General features: G+C 43.9%; 1 protein-coding gene across 3 annotated transcripts in view; it reads left to right on the forward strand.

The window, feature by feature from the left end:
• The window catches only part of ABL1 (ABL proto-oncogene 1, non-receptor tyrosine kinase), an 82,753-nt gene that overhangs the window by 34,857 nt on the left and 23,473 nt on the right, over positions 1 to 24,423 (forward strand). The window contains exons 1-2 of one of the 3 annotated variants that reach the window (XM_075055969.1): positions 13,529 to 14,201; positions 23,624 to 23,797. In XM_075055969.1, the coding sequence (XP_074912070.1) occupies positions 14,117 to 14,201; positions 23,624 to 23,797 (259 nt within the window). In that variant the 5' untranslated portion in view covers positions 13,529 to 14,116. Of the gene's footprint in view, positions 1 to 13,528; positions 14,202 to 20,853; positions 21,639 to 23,623; positions 23,798 to 24,423 lie in introns of those variants that run through there. The other 2 variants (XM_075055971.1, XM_075055968.1) reach the window with 2 other exon arrangements.

Genomic DNA, 24,423 nt, shown 5'->3' on the forward strand with positions numbered 1-24,423 from the left:
GTGGCTTGGTACCTGCGTTACTTAACAGGGGGCTGAAGTGTTTTGAATGAATGTTCCTGTCTGTCCCGCCAGCCTGGCCTCATCCTGCTCTGCAAAGCTGAATAAAAAAATCTTTGAACTACCAAGGTTTGCCACTATCTGTCTATGATTAGCTCATTTCAAACTGCAGATTGTTTGAACGAATGTAATGGAATTCCTCTCTGGGCCTTCAGTTCCCCAGTATTTGCTAATTCGCTCTGAATATACCTATTCCTTGAGTTTGCTTCCATTGGGTTGTATGCTGACCTATGTATTCTTCTATGTCTAGTATCTGGCACTTTATTATCGGGACTATAAAAATGTTTTGTGACTGCAGTGTACATGCACTTCAGTGTTATAGTTTAGCTTTAACTCTCTTGCTGTAGCTATTACATTTAGACCATGAAAGCTTCATTAGTTCATTTTGATTGAAGAGTGATATGGTCCCCAGCAATGCTTATGCAAATTGATGACTCATATCTTTAGAGTCGAATTTAAATATCTGTAAAATTTTAGACTTAGGCAAGTAATTGCATTACAGTTTTGCAATGTCTGTGAAAGATTTTTTTTTTTTACACCTAAGGCCATATTTCAAACCTGTGACCTCATTCCCATAAAGCAAAGCTATTTCATTACATCATATCTGTGCAATTTGACTTTTGATAGCTGACATTTGCATTTATGTTGGATCCATTAAATACTTAGCTGCCAGGCATTTACATGTTAGCATGTAAATGTTAATTAAAAAAAATATTAAAAATTGGTATTCTTTTGGCCTTCTTGCTGGCAGTTTTGTTGAAAAGAAATGAATCATAGTTTTCCCTTCCATCGTCACTCTCTGCTTGGTTTCCAGAAAAAATGATTAATGATTTTTTGCCTTTGCAGCTGCAATATTTGATTGCAGTCTAACTTCACTAGTGATACATACAGAAATATTTCTGCAGTTAATTGGACATTATAAAATCCACAGCAGGTGATCTCCCTCTGTTGCAGTGAGCAGGATCTCTGAGGGCAGGTTCCCCTCCGTGGCACTTTCCCCCTTTGTATAGTGATATCAGCTCAGAATTTACATTGTCTAAATAAATACTTGAGTAGCTTAGTGTCCAAGATCTGCTGCTGTTGACTTTGCTTTGAGGCACTGTGGTTTCCATGCTGCTCTGATTAAAGTTAGATTTCAGTTAAGTTGGATGAGACTTGTATGAATCCTTTGGGGTGGGAAAGGATCAACATATATTTGAAACAGTAAAATGTGTCAGTCTCTTATGGGGTGCCTGTTTGCAGACTTCATATAAATGTTGAATATTTTAGCTTAGTATTTATTATCCTTAGCCATGGCCAACCATCTTTGAATCCTACTAAATTCCAGCACTAGCTTCCCCTGCCGAAACGGGTTAAAACACATCTTCGATCACTCTGTAACTTTAAATTGCCTTTTTTCCTTCCCTGAACCTCTTCTGTCACCTATCTTTTGCCAGCAAGTCTTGTGAAAGCAGCATCCCTTGTGATTCAGATCAACTGACTGTCTGGCTCCAGGGACTGACGCAGTGCTAGGGAGGACCCCTCCCACGGGGAGCGAGCCAGGGACAATTGCCTAACCCCCTGCGCCCGACCGCACGTTGCTCAGTAGTAGGATGCTCGGTGAATGGGACTGAGAAAACCTTCCTCTGAGCACACTGGGGAGGGTAGCACCAAGATTAATAGGAATGTTTTCTTGGTACTGTAAGCTCTGGAGCTGCAGAGTTAAATTCCTTGTTCAAGCTTACCCCCTTGGTCACACCTCCATGCCACTGATTATTCGTATTAAAAACAAAAACAACAAAGGGCTAATTGCCCAATTTTTGTAAAATGGCTATTTTTGTACATTCAGCCTCAGATGGCGTTTGACCCTTAATACAGATGGTTTCACTTAATGTATTTTGTTTAAACAATCCGTGTTCCTGGAAGTGGTTTCAGAATAGGCTGTTCCTCGTTGCTGTTCATGTTTGCTTTTTCTTATGATATTATAAGAAGCTTGAAGAGACTGGATTCAGAAAAGGGCAGTAATGAGTGTTAACAGGCATTTGTGGAAGCCTTTGTATTGTCCAATTAAGGTACTGCAACTTTGTTGACTCCTCGCAGCTTTCAAGACTGAAGTGGTTTGGAGCACTCTGATCGTTGGGCTGTAGAGCTCTGTTACTCCTCCGTCTGTGTTAGACCTCAGGGAGTCCCAGCACATTTATGTGGAACAGCTTGTCATCTGAGATATGCGCCTTCCCCTGGTTTTCCCCCATGGGATAGGCTTCTTGGTGCTCCGACACAGGAAAACCTCCTCTTTCTCTTGGATACAAACGAAGCATTTCTGTGCGAGGGGGGAAAAAAAAGGTCTGTTATCCTTGGATCTAGCTCCTTTTCATGTCTGTTATAATTTCTGCATGTGCAGGCTTTCCGCAGATTGTGTAGGATGTGTTGTTGATATTGAACACACCCTGTGAAAAGCCTGCATTGAGTTCAACATCAGGAGTCTTTATATCCTGCCCTCTGCCATAGCCATGCTGCCACAAGGCAGCTCCACTTGATGGAAAGAATGTGAGTGCCCTCAAAGTACATGAGAAATGTGTTTTATAGACTGGAAGTTAGTGTATTGGGTGTGTTACTGAACATTTCACATTCGTATAGTACCTTCTAGCAGTGGATCTCGAGGCTGGGACCTCATTTGTAGTTGGCTTGTCCAGAAGCCAGGTGGCATGAAAATCTTTTACATTTGGAAAAAATAGAGCCACATGTCAGGGAATTGGTTTATCTACAATTACAGGCGAAATCTAAAGAAGAGTTGGAAATAAAACTGTGGCATGTCTATTCCTAGAGCACATGGTTAAGCTGAATGATTGTTTATCTACAATTACAGGCGAAATCTAAAGAAGAGTTGGAAATAAAACTGTGGCATGTCTATTCCTAGAGCACATGGTTAAGCTGAATGATTAATTTTCCCTTAATATATTTTTGTTTTCCTAAAAATATTTTCATCTTAAAATCCAGACCCCGTTTGAGGAGTTGACAATGTAAGAAAAAGTGAACCAAGCTGTTATCAGCTCCTTCCAAAACAATAACCTGCTAATCCTCCCAATGACGTTGTGACATCCTTTATAGAACACTTCAGGTACAATTAAAAAATGGGAGGTGACATAGTCTGTGGGGTTTTTCCTCTGTGCTTTTTCTTGATCTTATAAATGGTATGTTACATGGCTTAAAATCCTTTTGCATTACCTCTTCAGTATCTTCTGTTACCCGTGCAATATGAAGCGATGCACTGGCTTCATCCCCCCCTTGACTCCAGAGCTGCTGGAGATTTCTAGTCGTGTTTCTTTCTCCAAACCTTCCTCTGCTTTAAGATTAATTTTAAAATAGGTTCTCCTGGCACCCTAACTGCAGTGCATGTTGGAGGGAGGGATTGGGGGAACACAGCAGCTCTTTCACCCTGTGAAAATCCTCTGGCCACGTTCCAGTCGTGAGACTTGCAAAGACTGAGCTGAACCAAGAGAAGGGAGGAAATCTGGACGCATGGCCTAACAAAAGCAGTTTGGCTGTCGCTCTGGATTTTCCCACCACTTGTTGGTTCAAGCCAGAGCCTTCCTTCTCCTTTTGTGGTACATGTTCTAGGCTGCTTTTTGTTTGTTCACTTACTTTATAGGCTTTAGTCTTTATTCATGTAATAATTTGATATAACGTTATCTAACTTGGCTGGGCAGAGGAACTTGCACAGGGAGTCTCGAATATACCCTGGACTAGTGGAGTTAAGTCTGGGCTTTTTGCGCTACATTTCAGGTGTTATCCAGATAAACCCAAATTTTTATATCAGATACCATCTAGTAAAGTCAAATGAAGGAGTGTTCATTGTATCCTACCTGGGCAATATGTGGTATTTTCCATTCCTCTTGCAACATGGGGAGAGAGATGCAACTTCAGAAAGTGCTGGGTATTGTTTATTTTTACTGGGAGTGTTGCATGACTTTTCCTTCACAGAAAAAGTAAGAACAAGAAAATACAGTAAAAGATTGTACCAGAGGCTTGCAATCTGTAGAAATAACATGGAGTTTAACTGATCCATATATCACTGACATGAGACTTCAATATGGATTGGAGTTCGATCAGCAATAGGAAAAGCTGTGAATTTAATTACAAGGGGGTGGTGCTATCTTCTACTTGGAACTTCATGGAACACCCCCAGAATCAGGAGAGGCTTACAGAGGAGCTACAGAGGAACTTCCTACCCAAGAAAGGGTTTCTGACAAAGCTGTGTTTTCAGAGAGTGTTGCCTCTACTGCAGCACTGTTGCATATCTGGGTATCTGTAAGCTCTCTAGGAATTTGAGGCATTGCCTTCCCTAGATCTAGACTGGAGCGCAGCCAGTTACTCGAGGCTGGCTGAAGTACTTCCATTTCAGGTGGAAGCAGGTTTTCCAGCACTGATTGACTCTGTGGTCCATTTGATGGTCTCTGAATGATTAATGAACTGCATCTATATCTGGTCCACTTCTACATTTGTATTTATTTCTTTTGGATTTGTTTGTAGATCTTTCAGTGGGAAAGATTGGTAAGATTAAGCTGTCCATACAACTCAGTACTTGCTAGTACAGATTATTTTCTCAGTATTTTGAATTAAGAAACAGCTCTCCTGGCCCCTTCGTGAGGCCAGCACTGTTATTTGTATGAACATGTAGTGAGAAGAGTCTTCACATTCTTGAACTGGGTCACCACACGGTTGTGGGAGCACTGGTGGCAACAAAGGGTGAAGATGGGAAAGGTGAGACTGAGGCACTCTGGATTTCGAAGGGGTTAACTGGCTGAGGACCCTCACTCCGTGTCAGCGTGATCTCTTCCCAACTAATCTCGATGCTTGCCCATAGCATTTTTCTGGTTCCTGCCCTCGTGCTCCATTGTGCAAATTTTCAGAGCAGTGGCAGGTAAATAAAAAAGTTGGGGTTTTTTAATCATTTGTGCAGGTCTTCAAAATCTACTTCTCTCCCTGTGAACGGTGAAGTGACTCAGCTAAGCCTGAAATGAAGGATGTGGCAGCGATAGGGCCTGTGTGGAGCAGGGTCGGATAGCTTATAGGGTGCTGACTGTTGCTATTCATTTATACTTCCGCACTTTCTTTATTTTCTGTCTGGTATGCGGGCAGACAGAATCTACAATCTTTATTCATGCCAACAGCTGTAAACCTCAGACCACATGTAATATATCTGCTCTGTGAATGGCTCTGATTAATGATGGGCAGGTAGGGTAAAGAGGGAATGAATAGAAAGGAACTTTGGATTTCTCAAAATACATGGAGAGGCAGAGTTTGGGGTTACTGGAGATCAGTAGCACTGATTTCTTTTTTTATACCTTCCTTCTTTGTCTTGCCTCTTTTACCCGGAAAGGCAGAAAACGTGAAGGTGTTCCACAGTCTCATGCCATTTTCTAAATCTAAATCCTGATATGACAAGCATTATACTCTAAGCATACCAAGGAAACTAATCCAGAAAGACTTTAAGAACTTTTGCCCTTGATGAATTCAGCATCAGACTTTTGCTTTGTCTCAGTGTTGCAACCTAGAGGGAATATTCCCTAGCTTTTCCAAAAAAGTTCAAATTAAAATGCTTCTTTCAATGTGTTTTTATGTTTAGGGATTGAAAAAAACAGTGTTTTAAACCCTTGTGACAGTTTAGCACTAGGTCTAGCACTTGGAACTGCATCTGTCTACGTTCAGCAGTGCTTGAGTAAAATGGATATCCCTTTCTGCATCCTTGCTGCAGTTGGACCAGGACGGTGTATACATACATTTTTACATGTGCCTTTCTTCACAGTGAAATAACTTATTTCTGTCTGAAGTTTCTGTCTGTTGGCCCCAGTCTCTACAAGAGAAAATACTGGTCCTGCCTTTACGTCATAGTCCCAGCAGGACTCTTAAAACTTCTTATATTGTGTCCTGACAACAAAATAAAATGCTGAACTGTTTGGAGGGAACCATTGCTGCAGGCAGTTCTAATTAACTGGAAGCTTTTTCTTTCTGGGAGTGTATATTTAATTTCTTACAGTGGGAATAATAAGCAATTAGTGCTATGGAGCACCATGCACTTCACCTGCATATCTGAGGGAGTCTGAGAGTAGATACTGAGGGTGGATAAATACTGTAATTTAAATCAAATGATTGCAGATGTTTTTATATAGCACCTTTTATATAGATGCTTTTTTAATTTATATTGTTAAGAGCTTCTACTTTCTCAAAATAATATGTACTTCCCTGTGGATGAATTAGCAAAGGTTTGAATTCCTGATTGGAAGGCACTGTTTTGGGGTTTTGGGGGGGTTTTGGTGTGTGGTTTTTTTTTTTTAATTAAAAAAAAAATACACTTATTACAGTGTCAGGAAATGTGTATGCTGTGATCCTGTAAAGGTTTCTGTCCATCGATATTGACACTGCTCAAAAGCAGAACTCTGTTTAGGATTAGATCCTTAGAGAAAAATGATCTTTGCAATTGAATTTATCCTTGTCTGCTGTGTGTGTTACTTGAAATTTTCTGCAATTCAGAAAATGATCGTAATCCTTACTGGATTCGATGCTGAAACAGCTTAGGTGAGTGTGGACTAGAGGAGCAATGTATGGCTGGGTAGGGAGCCCTCACTTGCCCCGAAATAGCTGAGAAAATGTTAATATTGCCGTGAGACCTCCTTTGCATATTCATCCTTAAGGCGAAGGGGTTGAATTACTACTAGGTTTGATGGGTTATTTGTTTATTGATAGATTATTATTTGTGTCTGCTATGCATGATTTTTTTTTTTCCCTTTGCTTTTCAAGTACTTTGGCGGTTCCTGTACCTGTGGCAGCAGCGAGCGTGCTGGACATGTTCATAGGGCTGTGCCCCAAGTTAAACTCTCCGCTTGGGAGAGAAAATGCAGCACAGCTGCATGGCTTGGGTGGAGAGAGCAAGTGGAAGAAAGAAGTTTCAACTGTTGCAGTAATATTAATTCAATAGCTGATGCACAAAAGGTTTTTCATATTGGCCAGAGTTAAGGTGCTCGGTACAGGTCCGTGTCCCAAAATGGGAATGACGAGAGGTGGGGAACAACCAAGCCTGTGTGTTTACAGGCACTTCAGCTGCGGTGCAGATAGTGCTGGATAAACCTCGCATCCTCCATGTTCCTCCTAATCCCTGCTGGGTCTAATGCTGCAGTGGTTCAGTAATACTTGTTTTCTTTTCTTCTTCTCCCCTTCCACCCCCTCCTCATGTGTAATTTGATCTCTTAGGCCTGGTCTTCTGCTTTGGCAGATTTTTCAGCTCTTGAATGGAAGAAATTAACCACTTAGGTACTGTCAGGACTAAAACACGTTTTACTGGTCCTCCTGGCTCTTCCTGTGGACGTGCTCAGAATTACACAAGATAGCCCGTGAAGTCATCAGCTGGGAGCTCCCCGTTTTAACCTCTTGTTTTAACTTTACTTATTTATCTGCATTTCCTTGCCTTTTCATTTAAAAGAAATACAGAAATGTTCCCACTCAAGATCTGAGTCAGTATTGGCAAAGACACCTCTCTAAAATTTATTTTCTGATACTTTCCAAGTATGTATCTTTTCTGATTGTGTCCTGGCTGTCTGTAAGCCCTCTCTTCCCTGGTCTGGCAGAAAATACTGAAGTTCAATAGGATCCCTAAACTGATGTGACTCTGCCTATAGCATAGAAACTCTCAGTCCCCACTCCCTCTTTTGCAACATTAATAAACTGCCCAGGTAATGGAAGTGAAATAATTGCAGTAAGTAGGAGTCTGTGCGATTTTTGTGTCTTTAAGGTAAGCTGCTATTTTTTTCAGATCTGAATAGTGCAAGATACCTCTCTCTTCTTCTTTGCCTGCAGATGCAAAGCTTTTAATGGAAGAGGGCCAAAACTTTTTCAGTGATTTGTGAAGAGCCCCTTTGGACTTGGATTTAACCTTGCAGGCTTCAAATGCTAATACCCCAGGCAATTCCCTGTGGAGCTCACAACCCATCTTGCTTTTTTACATGAGTATGGTGAAGTCCGACCGCTATTGCAGGAATTTAATAGTACCCTCTGCCTTGTTACTACCTTAAAAAGGATTCTGCCCTGTTGCTTGAAAGGAATTTCAAATAGTTGACCATCCCCTCTCTGAAATCCCACCACTTCTCAACTGAGTCCTTCACTCATGAAAATTGCAAATAACAAACATCTGTTAAATCAAGGAGAAAAAACAACAAATGCACATGCTGTATTGCAAAATTTTTTTCTGTTGATGTGTCCAGTGGACTTTTTGTAACCTGGCTTTTTTTTTTAAAGTTTCTTCCTGTGAGAGTGGGACTTGCTCAGTCCAAGTTCCTGAAGTGTTAATATTTCATTTTATGTGCAGATATCTCTCTGTGCTCTTGCAGGGCCATTCGCTCTGTGCTAGATGGTTTCTGAAGGAAGGAAAACACTCTTTGCCCTCAGGTGTTAACTAGCCTTTGTTCAAATTCATGTGTGGGTGTTTGGTTTTTTTTTAATTTACAATAATGTCTATTGTAGAGTGGTCAGAATAGTAGCAAGAGGCTTTTGTTTTTAACATGCTATTTTAACTAGCTATTGTAAAAATGTCAGCTGAATTTTGAGAAGAGCTTCAACGGAAAGGTAGAATATTGGTCTTTATAAAAATGTTTTGTACATGAAAAGGAAACACAGAGATGTCTACATAAAAAGCTGGAAAAAAACAGACAATAGCCAAGTGCTTCTGAGGTAGGGCAGTGCTGGAGAAACTGGGGGTGGCATTACACACATCACTGAAGGCCCAAAGGTTCACCTGAGCAAGGTATCTGGGCAGAGCAGTGAAACCACCTGAGTCCTGTCTGGGTATACTTTATTAATGCCAGTGGTATTATTGATTCCTAGCGATCACCAAAATAGGTGGTAGTCAGAGATCCTTCAGTATTTTGGTTGCTTGGGCTTTCTTCTTAAGTGCATGAACAAACATGGAAGGTTTTAATGGACTACTGTAGTCATTCTATTTGCAAACACCAACAAGGACTTTTCTCACCTTCTCCCTGTTACGTGGCAGGTATTACAAATAAATCACAAATGTAATTGCCTTTTTGTCTAGTGCTGTCATTGCCAAGTAAGCAGAGAACAGAACGTTGGAATATCCTGGAAGACTTGTTTTCACTTTTGGAGTTTCAGGTTTAGAGTAGTTACAAGGTGTCAATGAACAATTATTGAGACTAAGAGGAGATTGACTGGAGGCAGTTCCTTAAATCTGAGGTGGCTTTTAATGGGCTGGGTGTGGGATGTGCGCTCAGCTCTAACCCTGCCCAGCTGGGACTCACATTCTGCGGTGCTTTCTTTGGCATACCATAGTAAAGCTCTCTTGGCTTAACGTGCGCGACCCACTGAAGTTGTATTCATTGCAAACAGTTTTACAAGACTCCACCAGACAGTGTTTTGTGCTGCACGTGCCAAGAAGGTAGAGTTTAGTAGCCAGGATTTTAAATCTGCTAGTCCTCTCAATCTAATACACACCAGTATCTTCCCAAAAGTTTGGCAGATTGTATCTATGAGTGGATGGAGGTGTTTAATGGTGGAGGATCTGAAAACCCGAAGGAAAACTGGAATCTGTCAGATAAGCTGGACCAGCCCCCAGGAAAACAGGCAATACTGCATTTGCTGTCGGATCAAAGCCCAGCTTTGTTACAGCTGTGTGTATAGCACATGCTGTGGTCATTCATGGATTTCAACATAGGCTTCTTTGATCATTTTCCTATACACATATATTTTTAATCAGGTAATGGTGTTAGAATGTGTTATTTCACTATGTGAAAGATGTCATCAGAAGAGAGCTATGTAGTATGGCAGTGCTCTGTGGCATGGACCTATTTTTAAGCATAAAGACAGTGACCTGTGAATGCCCAATATCATGTGTAACCTCCTCACTAAGAAAAATGCATCTTAAAAATTATGTGATTCTACATTTTGTTGCTCCATACATCCAGAGACAGCAAAGTGCTTTACAACTGGCATTGAGTTAGTCTTTAACACCTGTGGGGAAATTCTCAGCTGCATTTACAGAAGAGGAAGGTAAGGCACAGGGTAACTTGTAACTGTAAGCAAGAATCTGCTCTTCCGGTGCACTCATTTACTCCTTTGCTTTAACCACTAGTTTGTGCTGCTTCTGTTTCAAGTGACTTTTTCCATCCCGAAACAGCTGAACGTGCCTATCAAAAAAAAGCCCTGTGTTTGGGGCTTCAAACTCTGTTATCTTTCCATGTTTCAGAAGAGGATTTTAAAATAAAATTAAGCTCTGCTTTTAAATGGGTGACGAGCACTCAAGCTGTTTTTAATGGTATCGAACAAAATTCACTCCAGCTGCTAACGTTGTGGGATCATGCCAAAACTCCCTTTCTGTTCATGGAGTCCAGTCCTTTCGCTGCTGCTGTCATGCATCTGTGTGATCGTTCTCTTTTGGAAAAATCTGTCCTCAAATTTTGGGTAGCTTTAAGAAAGTAGAGAACAAATAGCTGTCTGCTAGAAGAAGCTCAAATGTGAAGGCAGTTGACTAAATAGGTTTACGCTCTTGTATGAGCATGAACAATAAAGGCTAATGGATACTGGATTGCATTAACATCAGCAGAGCCAGCAGGTCGAAGGAAGTGATTACTTCCCTCTTTTTGGCGCTTGTGAAGCCACATCTGGAGTACGGCGTCCAGCTCCCTCTTTCCCCTGCAGCAGATGCTGACACACTGGAGGGAGTCTGGCAGGGGCTGGAGCAGGCGGTGCCGCCTGGGGCCGAGGGAGCTGCCTTTGCCTGGTCGGGGAAGAGGGGGCTAAAGGGGTCCCAGCGCTCTCATAACCACCCAACTGGTGACCAGAGAGACTCTTCTCAGAGGTGCACAGCACAAGGAGGAGAACCAACACTTATAACTTGCAGCAAGGCAAAACTGGATAGATTTAAGAGGATAAAAAGTGTTTCATGCTGCCCAGCAGACTTGGTTAAAGTTGAGCTGCAAAAAGCCTGGAACAACCTGATCTAGATAGATAGCCACCCTCTGAGCAGGAGGTTGAACTGGAGACCTTCTGAGTCTGCTCCCAACCAAAATTGATTTGCCGTTCCTCAGCAGAGAGCCCCAGTTGAAGGTTGCATCAGTCACTCCGTAGTCCAAAAGGCTGTACGCTTTTCATGACTCATTTTGTTTTAAGTTGTGTATATGGCAAACAAAGGGATTAATAGATGTCAGCCATAAGAGTAGCAGAGTTTGTGTCACACTGCCAATATGGCTTTTATTTCTGTATCATCAGTTAATTTCATGGCATGTAGGAAGGGCAGAGGGTATTTGCTCAAAGTATTTACAGCCTAGTTTGCCATGACACAAAAGAGGAAACGTTGAAGGATGACGTTTGTACCAGAGGGACCACACAAGCTTGTCTGTGTGGAAACATAAAGGGAATTAATTTGTTTATCTACAGAGGAAGTTATCCCAGGATAGCTCATTGTGTTTAACTCCCCAAGTGGATGCGTTTCTCCTACAGTGAGGTTCTTCTGCAAGCGGGTTAATTTAATTTGAGATGAGGCATTCTTCTTCTGGAGTAAGAACCCCAGGAGTTCATCAGGAATGTAATCCGCATTAATTCTGCCGGCGCTCATTGTATTAACCTTAATTGTAGTGGCTGGGTGGAGTTCATGGGGGGCAGCCTTTGTATCACCAGGGGAATGCTATGGGGATTCCACATTCCTACAGCTGCAGCTGAAGGAGAAGTGTGATAGGGATGCTCCTCACATGGAAAAGAAGTTGTGTGCAAGATGCCTGGTCTGCTCTTACAATGTTACTTCATCTCAGTTCCCTAAACATGACACTGGGCCTAAACAGGTGATGATGGAGCTCCTCCTGTGATTTATATAACCTTTCTCCTCCAAATCTGCTTTTAACTCCTCTTTCCCCCTCCCTGCTCCCCAGTGCAGTTCTGCACAAGTTCTCTGTTGCATTCTCATCTGAAGTTAGGTGGGCAGGGAACAAGTAGAGAGGTGTTGGTTTCTCTTGAAACTCTCGTGCTTCCATAAAGTAGAAATCCTGCTCCAGAAGTGGAGAGAGGAAGGGAGAGCGTGGAGAGAACTGCATTGTTGTCTTTCTAATGCACGTGCAGGCTGCCAGAGGTGGGGGACTGGGTCTGTAGCTTCATTTCTTTGCTGGACTGTCTAAATGGAGGAAATGTTTAAGTTCTCTCACTGTTTCCTGGTGTATTAAGTGGGGATAGCCATGTTCATCTTTTCTGAGAAAAAGTGTGAAAGCACTTTGAACATCATGCTGTCCTTACCGTGATTACGTCTCTGCTAGAAATTATGTGACTTGTGGTATTTAAAAAAATGCAAATACTGTTATTGCAGCTCAGTATGGGTTGAGAGACCAAGGATTTCTTTCCAAGCTGCCTTTCACATGTACACTCCATGGATCAGAAGACTGAGGCAGAGTAATGCTGTAAAATAATGTTTAAAGAGTCTGAGCAATGTTTGCTGTTTCAGAGGCATGGTCCTCGGATGCTGAAGCATGCAGAGTTTCTCCTAAAGTATTAAATGTTTGAAAACGTTGGAGGGCAAAAGAGCACTAGCTAGTCAGTAACCTTGCCAAAATAAACTGTCAGATGTGGAAGGAAGTTTTCAGGGACAAAAATGAAGATTTGCTGCTTTGTTGATCCCGTGTGTGACACACCAAGCACTCCGCATGTTGCAGTAGAGTTTGTGGTAGGAATGGCTTCCCAGGCCTTTTTCCCCAGCCTCGCTGTTTTGCACCCCTGATGAACTCTGCACCCTTGAGCACCTCTTGTTCCAAGCAACAAAAGCACCCCGAGGTTCAGCAAATGTGAGGGGAATTTTGAATGGGGGGGGGAAGCAATTGTATGCACACCCAATTTGCTATCTCCTTTAAATAAATATATACATAAAATATATATACATATAGAATATATATAACAAAAGTGATGCTTGTTTTAAAAGGGAGACACACACTAATGCCAGAAATTAATCTATAAAAGCAAAAGTGGAGAGCAGTAATTAATGTGTAGCCTTGAGAAACCTGCAAGGGAAGGGCACAGTTTGTAGAGGAAGAGCAGGTAGTGGGAGAGTGAAAACTTCTGGCCCGCCGTGCAAGAGGAGTCCTGCGAGCGTCATCGCATCAACTGAGATTTGAATCCATTTGCCTGTAATTATCACAGAGATGCTACTACAGCATCTTTTGGGAAGGACCTCCCGCTCCCCTGCAGTTTTTGCGCCGGTTTACGAATGGGCATAGCTCTCCGTTTGCCTCTCCCTGTTACGAGGCGCAGTATTTAAACAGTTCCCTTAATACGCTGTGAAATGAGACGCTTTTAAGACTTTTGCCTATTGCCTACAATTCCCTTGGTTTAACAGTCGCGGCGTAGCACCACGGCAGCAGAATAATCCCTCGATCCTGCCTTTCCTCCCCCCCTTCCCAACCCAAGGAGGGCTCTCCCAGGCGGGGTAGACTTGTTGATTTTCCCCCCTCGCCTCTCTGGCGCTGGGAGAGGAGGCGGGCAGGGTGCAGGCAGGAGGAGGGTTAAGGAGCGAGGGCGTTGCTCGCTGCCTGATGTCATGGAGGCAGGCAGCGGCTGAAGGGGGCCCTTTGTTGGCAGCCCAGCCCCGGCAGCCCTGCCCGCACCCGCCGGCATGCGGGCAGCTGCCGCAAACTGCGGGCAGAAGTGACTCTGCCCAACTTGGCCGGCTTTCCTCGGGTTTTTTTTGTTCTTTTTTTATTTCCTCCCCCCCCCGCGCCGCCCCTCTCCCGCCAAAAGAGTTGGGAAGGAGGGAAGATGGCTGGAGTTCACTCCCCGGGAGAGGAGATGCGGGGCCCCAGGATTTTCCGCCTCTCGGGCTCGCCCTTGTAATGGTTTTCAGAGCGCTGGATTTCTTAGACTTTCCCTGGATATTTTGTTTTAGAGTTTTCCTGGATTTTTTTTTTTTTTTTTTAGACTCCGGCCGGATTTTTTGTAGAGTTTTTTAGACTTTTACCGGATAATCCGACAGGGCGAGAAGAAGCTGAAGGGGGGGGGGGGGGGGGGGAAGGGAAACCAGACAGCCGAAGCCAAACTCTAACAAATGAAAATGTTGGAGATTTGCTTGAAATTGGTGGGTTGCAAATCGAAGAAAGGGCTTTCCTCGTCCTCCAGCTGCTACCTGGAAGGTGAGTACCCACGGGGGGCCGGGGTCGGGCCGTGCCCCCCCCCACCCCCCCCCGGGAGCGCAGCAGCCCCAGCCCGCGGGGGGGCGGGGGGGGCACGGCCTGACCCCGCCGCCATCCCAGACACGAATTTTATCCCTTTCTCGCAAGTTGGGGCCAGGCTTGGGGAGACGTTTGGTTCTGGCCAGGTTTAGTTAGGTTGGGCTTTTCGCATGCGGGGGGGGCGAGGGAACCGAGTGGTGTACGCGGCATCCAGACCCCAGGTGACTTTCATTAACTGCAGTATACAAAGGGAGCGCGGCTCTACCATAAATGGTTGTAAAATGTCAAGTGATCTTATTGCCGAGCCCATAAACAAAGCGGTATCTTCAGGCCTCGGCTTTATTTTTTTTGCCCGGGGAAGGATCTCCCTTATTTTGGGCGTGAGAGGAGGATGGTAAAACCAACTTCAGGCTCAGGAAGAAAATTTAGATGAGTCCATCCGTAAAATATTTTCAGCGTGCGTTAATACGTAATCTCTTAGTTCATTCTGGTTATCCCCTTGTAAGTTTGCTTTCCCCAGGCATTCATTTAACTAAGTTTTCTTGCGTATTTGCTTTTAAAATGTGATTTTTGAGTCACACCCATGCTTATTTGTAGACACTGAAACGTTAAACGTATGGACCCAAGTAGCTCAGATGGAAAGCCAGACAGAGGCACCGTGCCGGGTTTGGGGGACTTTGGGCTGAAGTCTTGCTTGGCGTGACTTCGAGCAAGTTCTTCACCCTGGCGTGGCTTCACACCCCGCCTGCAGAGCAGCATCACGGGTCCCCCCGTGCAGCCCCAGCCCCTTGGCTGCACTAGTGGGGCTGTGTCCATCCCATCGGGGTGGTCCAGGCTTCTTCAACTTCTTTTGTGTTGCGGGATGTTGCTTCAGTAAAAATAATCTGCGTGCCAGGAGGACCGTGCTAACTCATCAAATCAGAGGCACGAAAGGCAGCAGCTGATTTCCCGCGGCCTATCGCAAGTCGCTGTTGCTCAACTCTCGAATATTCAGTGGAGAAATGGTCCTTGAAAATTCATAGGTTAGGAATCTCAAAATCTACAAATGGCTTCTCGTGGCAAACCGATTTGAAGAAATTTTGCATCAAGAGTCTGTATTTATCAGATGAATTTAGTGGCTCTGAAGAATTTTCTGTTTTCTAAAATCAAAGAACAGTTTCCAGAGGACTTTTTCTGTTTATTCAAACTTTCAGAAACCTAGTGGTGGGTGGATGCATGTGAATAATTTTGATCTTTCCTGTGCGACTGAATTCTTCCATGATCTTTTAGGTCTATAAAAGCTCTATCTGTGTCCCCTGCCTCTGGTATTGCTCGGGCACGGCCAGGCTGCGTGTTGAGGAGGAGCTCCGAGCCGTGCTGGGCCTCCTTTCTGTGCCGTTGGATCTTTCAACACAGTCCTGGGAGAACAGGCAGAGCGTCTGGGGCCTCTCTTCCCTGCAGAAATGAATGCTAAAGGATGATGTTACAAGGGTGTTACCCTGACTGTTTTTGCAACTTTTCTCTTTTGTGTGTGTTACAACCACTCCCCCCACCCCCATCCCGAATTTGCAATGCAGTTGCATAATAGGATTAGAGCGTAGTTTGACTTGTGCCATATAGGCAGTATTGAATTAAGAACATGATCATTGACACAATAAATACTGTATTATTTCTGTTGTCTGCTTCCCTGAGACTGTGGCTGCATCTTTATTTTTTATGATGGGATGGGAAATGAGCATTGAAACAACTTGTAAATGGTCTTCTATCAAAATAGCTCAGTCTCATTTCTCAGCTCAGCATGGGGCAAAACCAAAGCCACCATCCAAGCCGCGTGTTAAAGGTGAACAAATGGGGTAACAGCAACCTTAAGGCTGTGACAGTCTGTTAGAACATAGGCAGCACAGGACCCACCATAATCAACTGTGGATCTCTTGGAGAGCAGAGTGAGAAGCTCATCTGGAGGTGGGGGAAATTTTAAAAAAGTAGGATTTTCTGTTTTTACTTTCTAAAGCTGAAGGTCCCCACGTGGTATTCCTAGGCAGCTTTCTTATTAAAGTTATTGTGAGGTTGAAAGTGCTGCTGAGGACTCTTCAAAAGAGTAGTGGTGACTTGTCCCAAACCGATGTACTCCAAGGGCACAAGTGAAAACCATTTGCTTCCATTACCCTTAAGAAGATAACAAGTTTTTACATATAGATTTGTTAATTTTGATAGAAACCACTTAAGCTTGGCAGGTCATGATAAGGGGGCAGGTTTGTGTCAAGGGTCAGAAACTAGGGACCATTGCTCCTGGATCCCTATGAGCAGTGTTTGATAGCCAGTCCATTCCCATGCACGTCCCACAGCCTCGCTGAAGCTTCTGAAAGGATTAAGGAGATGATGGTGATACCGGTAGAGGATTTAACTCTGCTCTTGTTATCTTAGTTGTATGAGAAGCTGTTGAGGATGTGAGGGGAAAGCGGAAAGTTTCTTTACTGTAGTACACTATGAAACCTTAAACATAACTGCTTAAAGGATGAAAAGTCCATTAGTTGCATGGAAAATCAATTGCAGCCAGGAGGATAGATTAAATTTTACCTAATTCAATTTCTCATTTTGGTTTTCATGTGTTAACAAAAACACAACAGTTTTTGTTTTATGAATAGCATGGGACTGTAACAAAATCAGATCTGTTTGTTGTATTTTATAACACACTTCTTAAAAATGCTGTACTGAGGTTGGGTTTGATATAAGGCTGATTTAGAGTCAGGCACATGTGTACATGTCTTTTGACTAAGTAATCAGAAACGTTTTTTTCCATGGTGGTCCTCTTCTGTGAAAGGCTTTTAATGCTCTATTAGTTTGCAGGAACGAGGATTGTTTGTAGAGTTCTCTCTGTCGTGGTGTGGAGGGTGGCAGGTGTTACATCCCATTGCTGTGCGTTTTGCTGTGTACAGGCAGGCTTGCCTGCTCACTGAAGAAGTTGAGACCTTTTCTTAACCATATCAAAAATAGGTTTAAACTAGTTTTAACGATTACTGAGATTTCATATTGATGTTTGAGCTGGCCATTTTTTGCCCTCGTTTCTATTCCCACTAGTAAATATTATTTTAAAACGTGAGAGATCTGAATTTCTGTCATCTGCTTTCTCCTTTCTGCCTTTGCCAAACTGAATAATTTCCTCACCCACTTCACACCAAGAAAGGGTAAAGAGTAGAAGGGAAGAGGCACAGCAAGTACTGCTGCCAATCTGATCTGGAAAACAGAACGTGTCCATGTCCCAAATAGGGGCTGAAATAGTCTTGCTGCCTTTTTGGGCTTGCTCTACCACTGAAAGGCAGAAGCCTTGTATAAAACCTGTCAGTGTTTTCTGTAAAGTTTAAAACTGTTTTGGGAACACTAGTGAAGTCCTTTGTTTTGTAACTTAAATGATTTCTGTCCTGCCAGCTGTCATGTCAGATTGTCTCGTCTTCCCCCCCCCCCTTTTTTTTTGTGTGTCTTGTTACAGCTAGAGTAGACAAGCCTTGGGAGGAGCAGCAGCCTGTAGCCATTGCCCTGTTCCTGGAGAGTTTCTTTTTATGCATTTGGGCATATATTGAGCCAGACCCAAAACTGCAATGCCAGCGACTCATCCTGCCCTAGTGTTGCTGGGATCAGCAGGTCTTTGGTCAATCTGTTAGGAACAGCAAGTGCATTAAGACGGTGTTGCTGCCTCCCAGGGAAGAGCCTTCTGTTTGTTTCCTCTCTTCCTTGGCTATTTTCTACTCCTCACCTCTTGGCCTCTCATCTGCCATCACTCAGTAGAGTTCTTGCTTTTAAATATGTTTCTGGCTTTGTGATGGCTTGCTAGTTATGTGCTTGTTCCAGCGGTTCTCACCTGTCCCATCCTTATTAAAAAATCTGGCTGATAGTGCTTGCTACCTTTTCCCATGGGTTGTGGTGAGGAAAGGCTTGTCATTTTATAGGAAAAGCTGTAACTGTCTTCAGACCTAAAACTGATCATCCACAGACATGTTAGTCCTTCCCTGAGCAGTCTGGGGCTGCTTAGTAAACCAGGGAAATAAAAGAGTAGGTCTCAATGATTCTTGCTTGGTGCTTTCCCTCCCCAGGGCTCAGAAATGGGCAAACTCCACTACTTCTGGTCCCTTAGTAAGGAAGCAAAACCAAAAATTATGAAGGTGAAGTTTTCAGAAATATGCAAGTGTCATTGAAGTTCACTTGGATCTAGTTACTCTCTCCCCTTCCTCTTCCAGAGGTTATAATCTAGGTCAGGCAGCAGCTTAGTAGCAGATTTGGGAATAAAATCTAAATTTCTGCCATACCCACTATTCCAATGCATACATTTACAACTGTGATTAGCTGGCTGGAGGAAGATTATATTTACCATGTCATTAAGGGGTTATAAGTGGAATAAACTTAGTGAATGAGCTGGAGTGGAACCTGCAGGCTAATGTAAGAGTAAACTTTCAAAAAAACCCGACCACAACGAAACCAGCCAAACAAACAAAAAACAACAACAAAACCCCGAAGAAGATAGAATCATCTCTTGGAGGAGTGGGAGAAGCCACATCATCAGAGGTGCTTAGTGTTAGACAAAATAAAACACTGCAGTTGACTGTGAGGGCCTTTTTCTGCATGGGCGATGCAGCAGGAGCCATGGGTGGCCTTGTTCTCTCATGCTTGCATTCAGCAGACTTGGTTTTCTGTATTTAGAGTGCCGGAGGTTCCTGGTGGCCATGCAAGAAGGGAGTGCAGCCTGCCTGCAGGATGAAAGTGCCTTGCTGGAGGTGGAAATAGGGTAGCACAGCTGGGGCCAGCACAGACCCAGAGGGGGTCTGGTTGAGAGAGGCTGGATCCATTTTTGCACTTCTTCATCTCTGTGTAGAAATACGAAATATTTAAAAAGTGATCATTTGTCTTCATGCTGGCTGTAAGAACATGGACTTTCCAAGTATCAGCCAAGGGCAGAAGTGACAGCCTTTGTTGCAGGAGGTTATATGGCCTGTGCTGTGGAGTGGGTGACAGGAGAGGCTAAGCATGATCTCACTAAAGGGGTGAGTCTGAAATAAAACATGAAACCTTTCTTCTTTTTGGAATGATTTGGTTTACAGATATTTTTTTTTTATTTGTTTAAAATCCATATTCCATCAGGCATAGGGAATCCATGAAGGGCCACTAAGGAAATACTGGGATAGAGAGGCAGCTACTCCATCATACATGCTCAGAGTTGGGAACATTTGGATGTATTAAATCTGCATAGCTATTTTGCCATTTATCATAATTTCTTACAGGGGAGACGGAGAGTAGGGGGAACGTAGGGAAAGGAGAAGCTTTAGATAGCATGTGCTGTACCTCCAAAGAGATTACTAGACGTGTTCTGTGCTCCCTTTGCTCTAGAAACCTCGTGGAAAAAATGCCAACACGGTTTGTAAGACCACAGGATGTTTGTTTTGTAGAGAGACAGGAGGTCTCTTCCTTCCCTTGGGACTGCCCCACGGTCAGCTGTGGAGGAGCCGAGTGTAATTCTGTGCTTCTGCCTGTTTTCCAGCCCTTCCCTTGAATTACTAAGGAAATTTGCTTGTGTTGGTCTAGACCAGAATTGTTCATATCTGAGAACTTCTTACACAGTCCCCAACAATGATTCATGACTTCATATAAACAGTAATTAGCAGGAGATAGTTACGCTTATGAAGCCTTCTAGTGTGCAAACATAAATATCTCCTGGTAAAAACTTTAATTTAGGGGGGAAATGAAGACATTCTTATGGCTAATGCCCCAAAATAAAAGCTGCTGTTGTCTTATTTCGAAGTCTGCTCTGCTTTAATTAAGAGTCATCATTTAGTTGGTGTTAGTGGAGAACTGAATTACAGCATTGCCTCGGGACTCCTCACAGGAATCCAGGTGTCATCCAGAGCACGGTATGATCAAAGTAATAAATTACAGTCTTACTGGGACGCAGCAGAAGACAAAGTGGATGCGTGGAAGGAATCACAGCGCAGAGATAACAGATTGAATTACGCTCGCTTCCTGCCCCATCACCATGCCAGGATACCCTCCTGTAGGTGTCGCAGCCGGGCTGATTTATTAGGAGGAATCTGGTCCATTGAAGAGCTCAGCAGTGCTGTAAAATTGTAGTTAAAACCAGCAGTAGGAGGTGAAGAAGCTGTAGTGTGTTGAAAAAGACCTTCAATACGTATGAACAGCAATGTCTAATTCCTGCTCTGAAGGACTGTAATGTCTGGGCACATTTGCTAGAGAACAACTCAGAGGGATAAATACTGCTGACAGCCGGCTCTGTGTCACTCCCAGATGGACATGTCCGGTCTGCTTCTCTCGCTTCATGGTTTTGTGTCCTGAGTCTGCTGACAGGCTCCTTTTGGGGCCCAGACCTTTAAAAGTGTGTTTTGTCACGGTCTATCAAGCGTCTGCTACACTCGGGTCACCACAACTCTGCTCTTTCCTTTACGCTCTTCTCCATGTTGACTCAGGGCCTCATCCTCTCTGCTGCCCTTCAAGCTTCATTCAGTTACTGCCTTTCCCACCCCAGTTCTTAACTTGGGGATCCTACCTTCTGGAAACACCAGCCCTAACCCAACCCGAGAGTTGGGTCTTGCATCTCCCCGTCATGCTCTCCTGCACGGCACGGTTCTCACGCAGCGTGCGCCTCCGCTGGGGTGCCAGTGGTTGAGCAGGGATGTTGGCTTGGAGGATACAGAGGATACGAGCCCATCTATGCATAGCATCCTATGTATTCACTGGGGGACTTGTGTGGTTTTCCAGCTTAGAAAATTCTCATACGTTTATTTAACAGCCCTTGCTCTTGCCAGTCCTTGGGTTTGCAGACAGTTATCACTGAGCCAGTGTTTGCAGGAATGTCATCGAGCAAAACCAGCCTTCCTTGACTTTCACACCGCAGCTTGTGGGTGTTTTTGGTGTTTGACACAGTGTTGTCTCATGGTCTGAATTGAAGCGCATACCTTGGCATCCATGCGTTATGAGTCAGTCCCAGCGCCGCCGCAGCCTGGGCATGAGGGAGGGATTCTTGCGGAGCGCTTGGCTTTCCTCCCACATCCCCATCCATGGCCGTGCATGAGCCATCCTTTGCTGAGCTGCGATTGCACTGGAGTTGGAGGGGAGCCTGCCTTGGATTTCCTGCCTTCCTGTCGAATCAATCCCCCGTGGGGGAGGCATTTTCCTTCCTAACAGCGGTTACGGTCCATCCCACTGTGCAGCATGTACTGTTTTGTACCATACTTGGGGGAGAGCATCACGGCATCGCTCCTCACTGAGGTTGTGTATCTGCTACTTGCAGTTCTCTGCTGTCTGTCTGTTCCAGGTGTTTACTGATGGTGTAACTCCTTGGAGTATCTCCAGTCACTGCAGCGCCCTGTGTTTGATAAGGGAGCTTAATGGGCTTGACAGGATCAAAGCGTTTTCATGGTAAAATGATTATAGCTTAATTTTCTGAAAGTGGATTTTCTGTTTCTTTTCTCATTGTCGCTCTTCACACAAACCCGAGCTATTAAAATGTATTCTCCTGCAGGAAACGGAAAGTAAGGATGTCGAGGTTCTTTAAAAAAACACCCAACACACTACCACATTTTCTGACTGTGGAATTGTTTAGAAAGCAGAATTATTTGACTTCTCTGACTCACTATAAAAATATATCTCCCTGCAGATATGGTTTGGCTAGGAAAACAGGCCCAACGGTGTGTATACGTGCTGTTTTGCTCTCTGCCCGCATATACGATATTACCTTTTCCAAAGAATACAGTAGTACTCATGTTCATAAATAATCACCCAGAGAGCCTTTACCAGTGGTGATCTGACCAACACATTGAGGACACCAGATTGTCTGTAGGTGAATAGTGGCACTTTCACTGCTAAAGCTTAGAAAATAATGGAATTTGTTATTGTTTGTACCGTTGGGGGTTTGGGTGTTTTTTGGGGTTTTTTTTTAGCATTTCCCCATTGGGAAATGTATTTTGGACCTGTCCCAATCCACACTTGACTTCCATACGTTTTCTGGTGTCAGTCGTATCAGTTTTTCACTGGTTTACTGGTGCAGCTTATACTGGATTTCCAGACCAAACAAGCAATAGCGTTAAAAGCATATTTTGGTGTGATTGCATCTACACAGCAGCCCCTTGCTAGTGAGTATTACGAGTATGAAGAGAGAACTGTGCTCCCAGGTGACCTGATAATGTAGAAAACACTTGGCCTGGGATTTCTCCCTCCAAAGCTCTGCTGTGTCTGCTTGTGCAGAAGAGGGATTCAGCAGCGAGTGAGGGGAGCCGGCGGAGGCTGATGCTGAGTAATGAAGAGCAATTTCATGGCGCAAGGGGCTGGGTGCGATAGTGCTGTGTTTCCTGTCCCCATAGCTGCGCTGACACGATAGTTTGTGTGCGGTGCTGTGACCTTGCTCAATGAACTCATCCAGACGGAAAATAACCCTTCAAAAAACAAGATTTTCACAACTTAATGTCCTGAGTTTGTGCCAGCACAGTCATGCGCAGGGCTGCCAGCACAGCTGGGGGTGGCACATGAGAGTGAGGGGGCACAACTACCTGGAGCATCACTGCCCCAAACTCTTGAATCATGATCCAGAGGGGAGGGTTTGCAGGAGCAACTGCAATAAAATTCCCCAATGTACTTGGACTTGCCTGATAACTACTGAATGTTACACGCCTAATGTGCTGCAGTGTACAAAAAACTTTGGCTTAACTGTGAAGCTCAGTTTTTAGGAATCTTTTTCTGGAGGGGACTCAGGGTTCCTAAAAATGTGGAAAGCCCATTGTGCAAAGAAGTATGCTTGCTGCTGTGCTCTGGTTTCAAGAGCGGCAGGCAGGAGAGAGGGCAACAAAAAAGGCACAGCCTTGTACTCAAGAAGAGAAATGATAAAAAAATACAGTGAAGAATGGAAGTACATATCCAATTCTTAAATACCACCCCTTATAAATCTCACCCTGCCTGGCTCTCTGTGCTGCACATTCTGGCGATTTCATTTATAGGATAATTAAGGGATTTACCTTTTAAAGGTCTTGGGTTTGTTTTCAGATCTAACCATACCAGCAGTTAGGCATGAGCCAAAGGATTTACAAGGAGCAAACGGCCTACGTGAGCGGCATTTACTGGAGGGAGGGAGAGGGGCTTTCCTTCTCCTGTGTGCCATGGGAGGCAGGAGCTGGGGGGGCTCAGGGTAGGCTGGGGGACAGCTCTGCAACAAGGGTGTCCTGCCTGTGTGGCAGGAGATCTGTATTAAAGAACTGTCCGTATCTGTCCTCTGATGCACGAGGAGCACACATGTCAAGAAACAATGCAAATTTCAAAATCAGAGTGCGTGGGTTAACCAGATGGCTTTTATCAGCAAAAATGAACCTGCTTTTTCCTCTCTCTCTCTCTCTCTCTCTCTCCCCCTCCTCCAGAAGCCCTTCAGAGACCGGTAGTGTCAGACTTTGAGCCCCAGGGTCTGAGCGAAGCAGCTCGCTGGAATTCCAAGGAAAACCTTCTGTCCTGTCCTAGTGAAAATGACCCCCATCTCTTTGTTGCACTATATGATTTTGTGGCAAGTGGGGACAACACTCTCAGCATAACTAAAGGTAAGGTAGCTGGGCAGAAGGGTACTGGGAGTGTGTGAGAAGGCGTAGAAAGAAAAGTCACTGTGGAATAACTAAGTTATACGCTAAACCCTATGGAATTTTTTTTACTGTGGGAATTTTTCTTAAACAAATACAAATATTTCACAAAGTCATAACCTTTTAAAAGGTTAAAACTGTCTGAAGTTTTTGCATTGGGCAAGAAACTGTTTGCCAAAACTAAGGTCTCCATTAGGAGCAAGAATTTGAACTGAGAAATTAAACTAGGCTGATTTTAGAGGCTGGCCTCTATAATTTTTGTAGTTATCCAAAACATAGTCCCCATATGAAGAAGAACTGTACAGATAGTGTTTTCTTACTCAGTCCTGTTCCTTATGTGTACTTCAAGTCACATCTGCTTACCTTGCTAATTGATACTATTTTTTTTTAATCATTTATCCACCCCTGTTCTCTCCTAGTCCCATCAAGCCAACTCAGTTCAAATAAAATTTGGTGGATTCATTTTTTAAGCTCAAGCAGTATCAGAGCTGGTGCAGAACTGCACGAGAGCCTAACTCACTCCTGAAGCATGCACATGACTTTATTTGGCTTTGAGGGGACCACTTAAGCTTAAAGAAACACACATGCTC

This window comes from Buteo buteo, chromosome 23 (genome assembly GCF_964188355.1).
Source record: "Buteo buteo chromosome 23, bButBut1.hap1.1, whole genome shotgun sequence".
Lineage (NCBI taxonomy): Eukaryota > Metazoa > Chordata > Aves > Accipitriformes > Accipitridae > Buteo > Buteo buteo.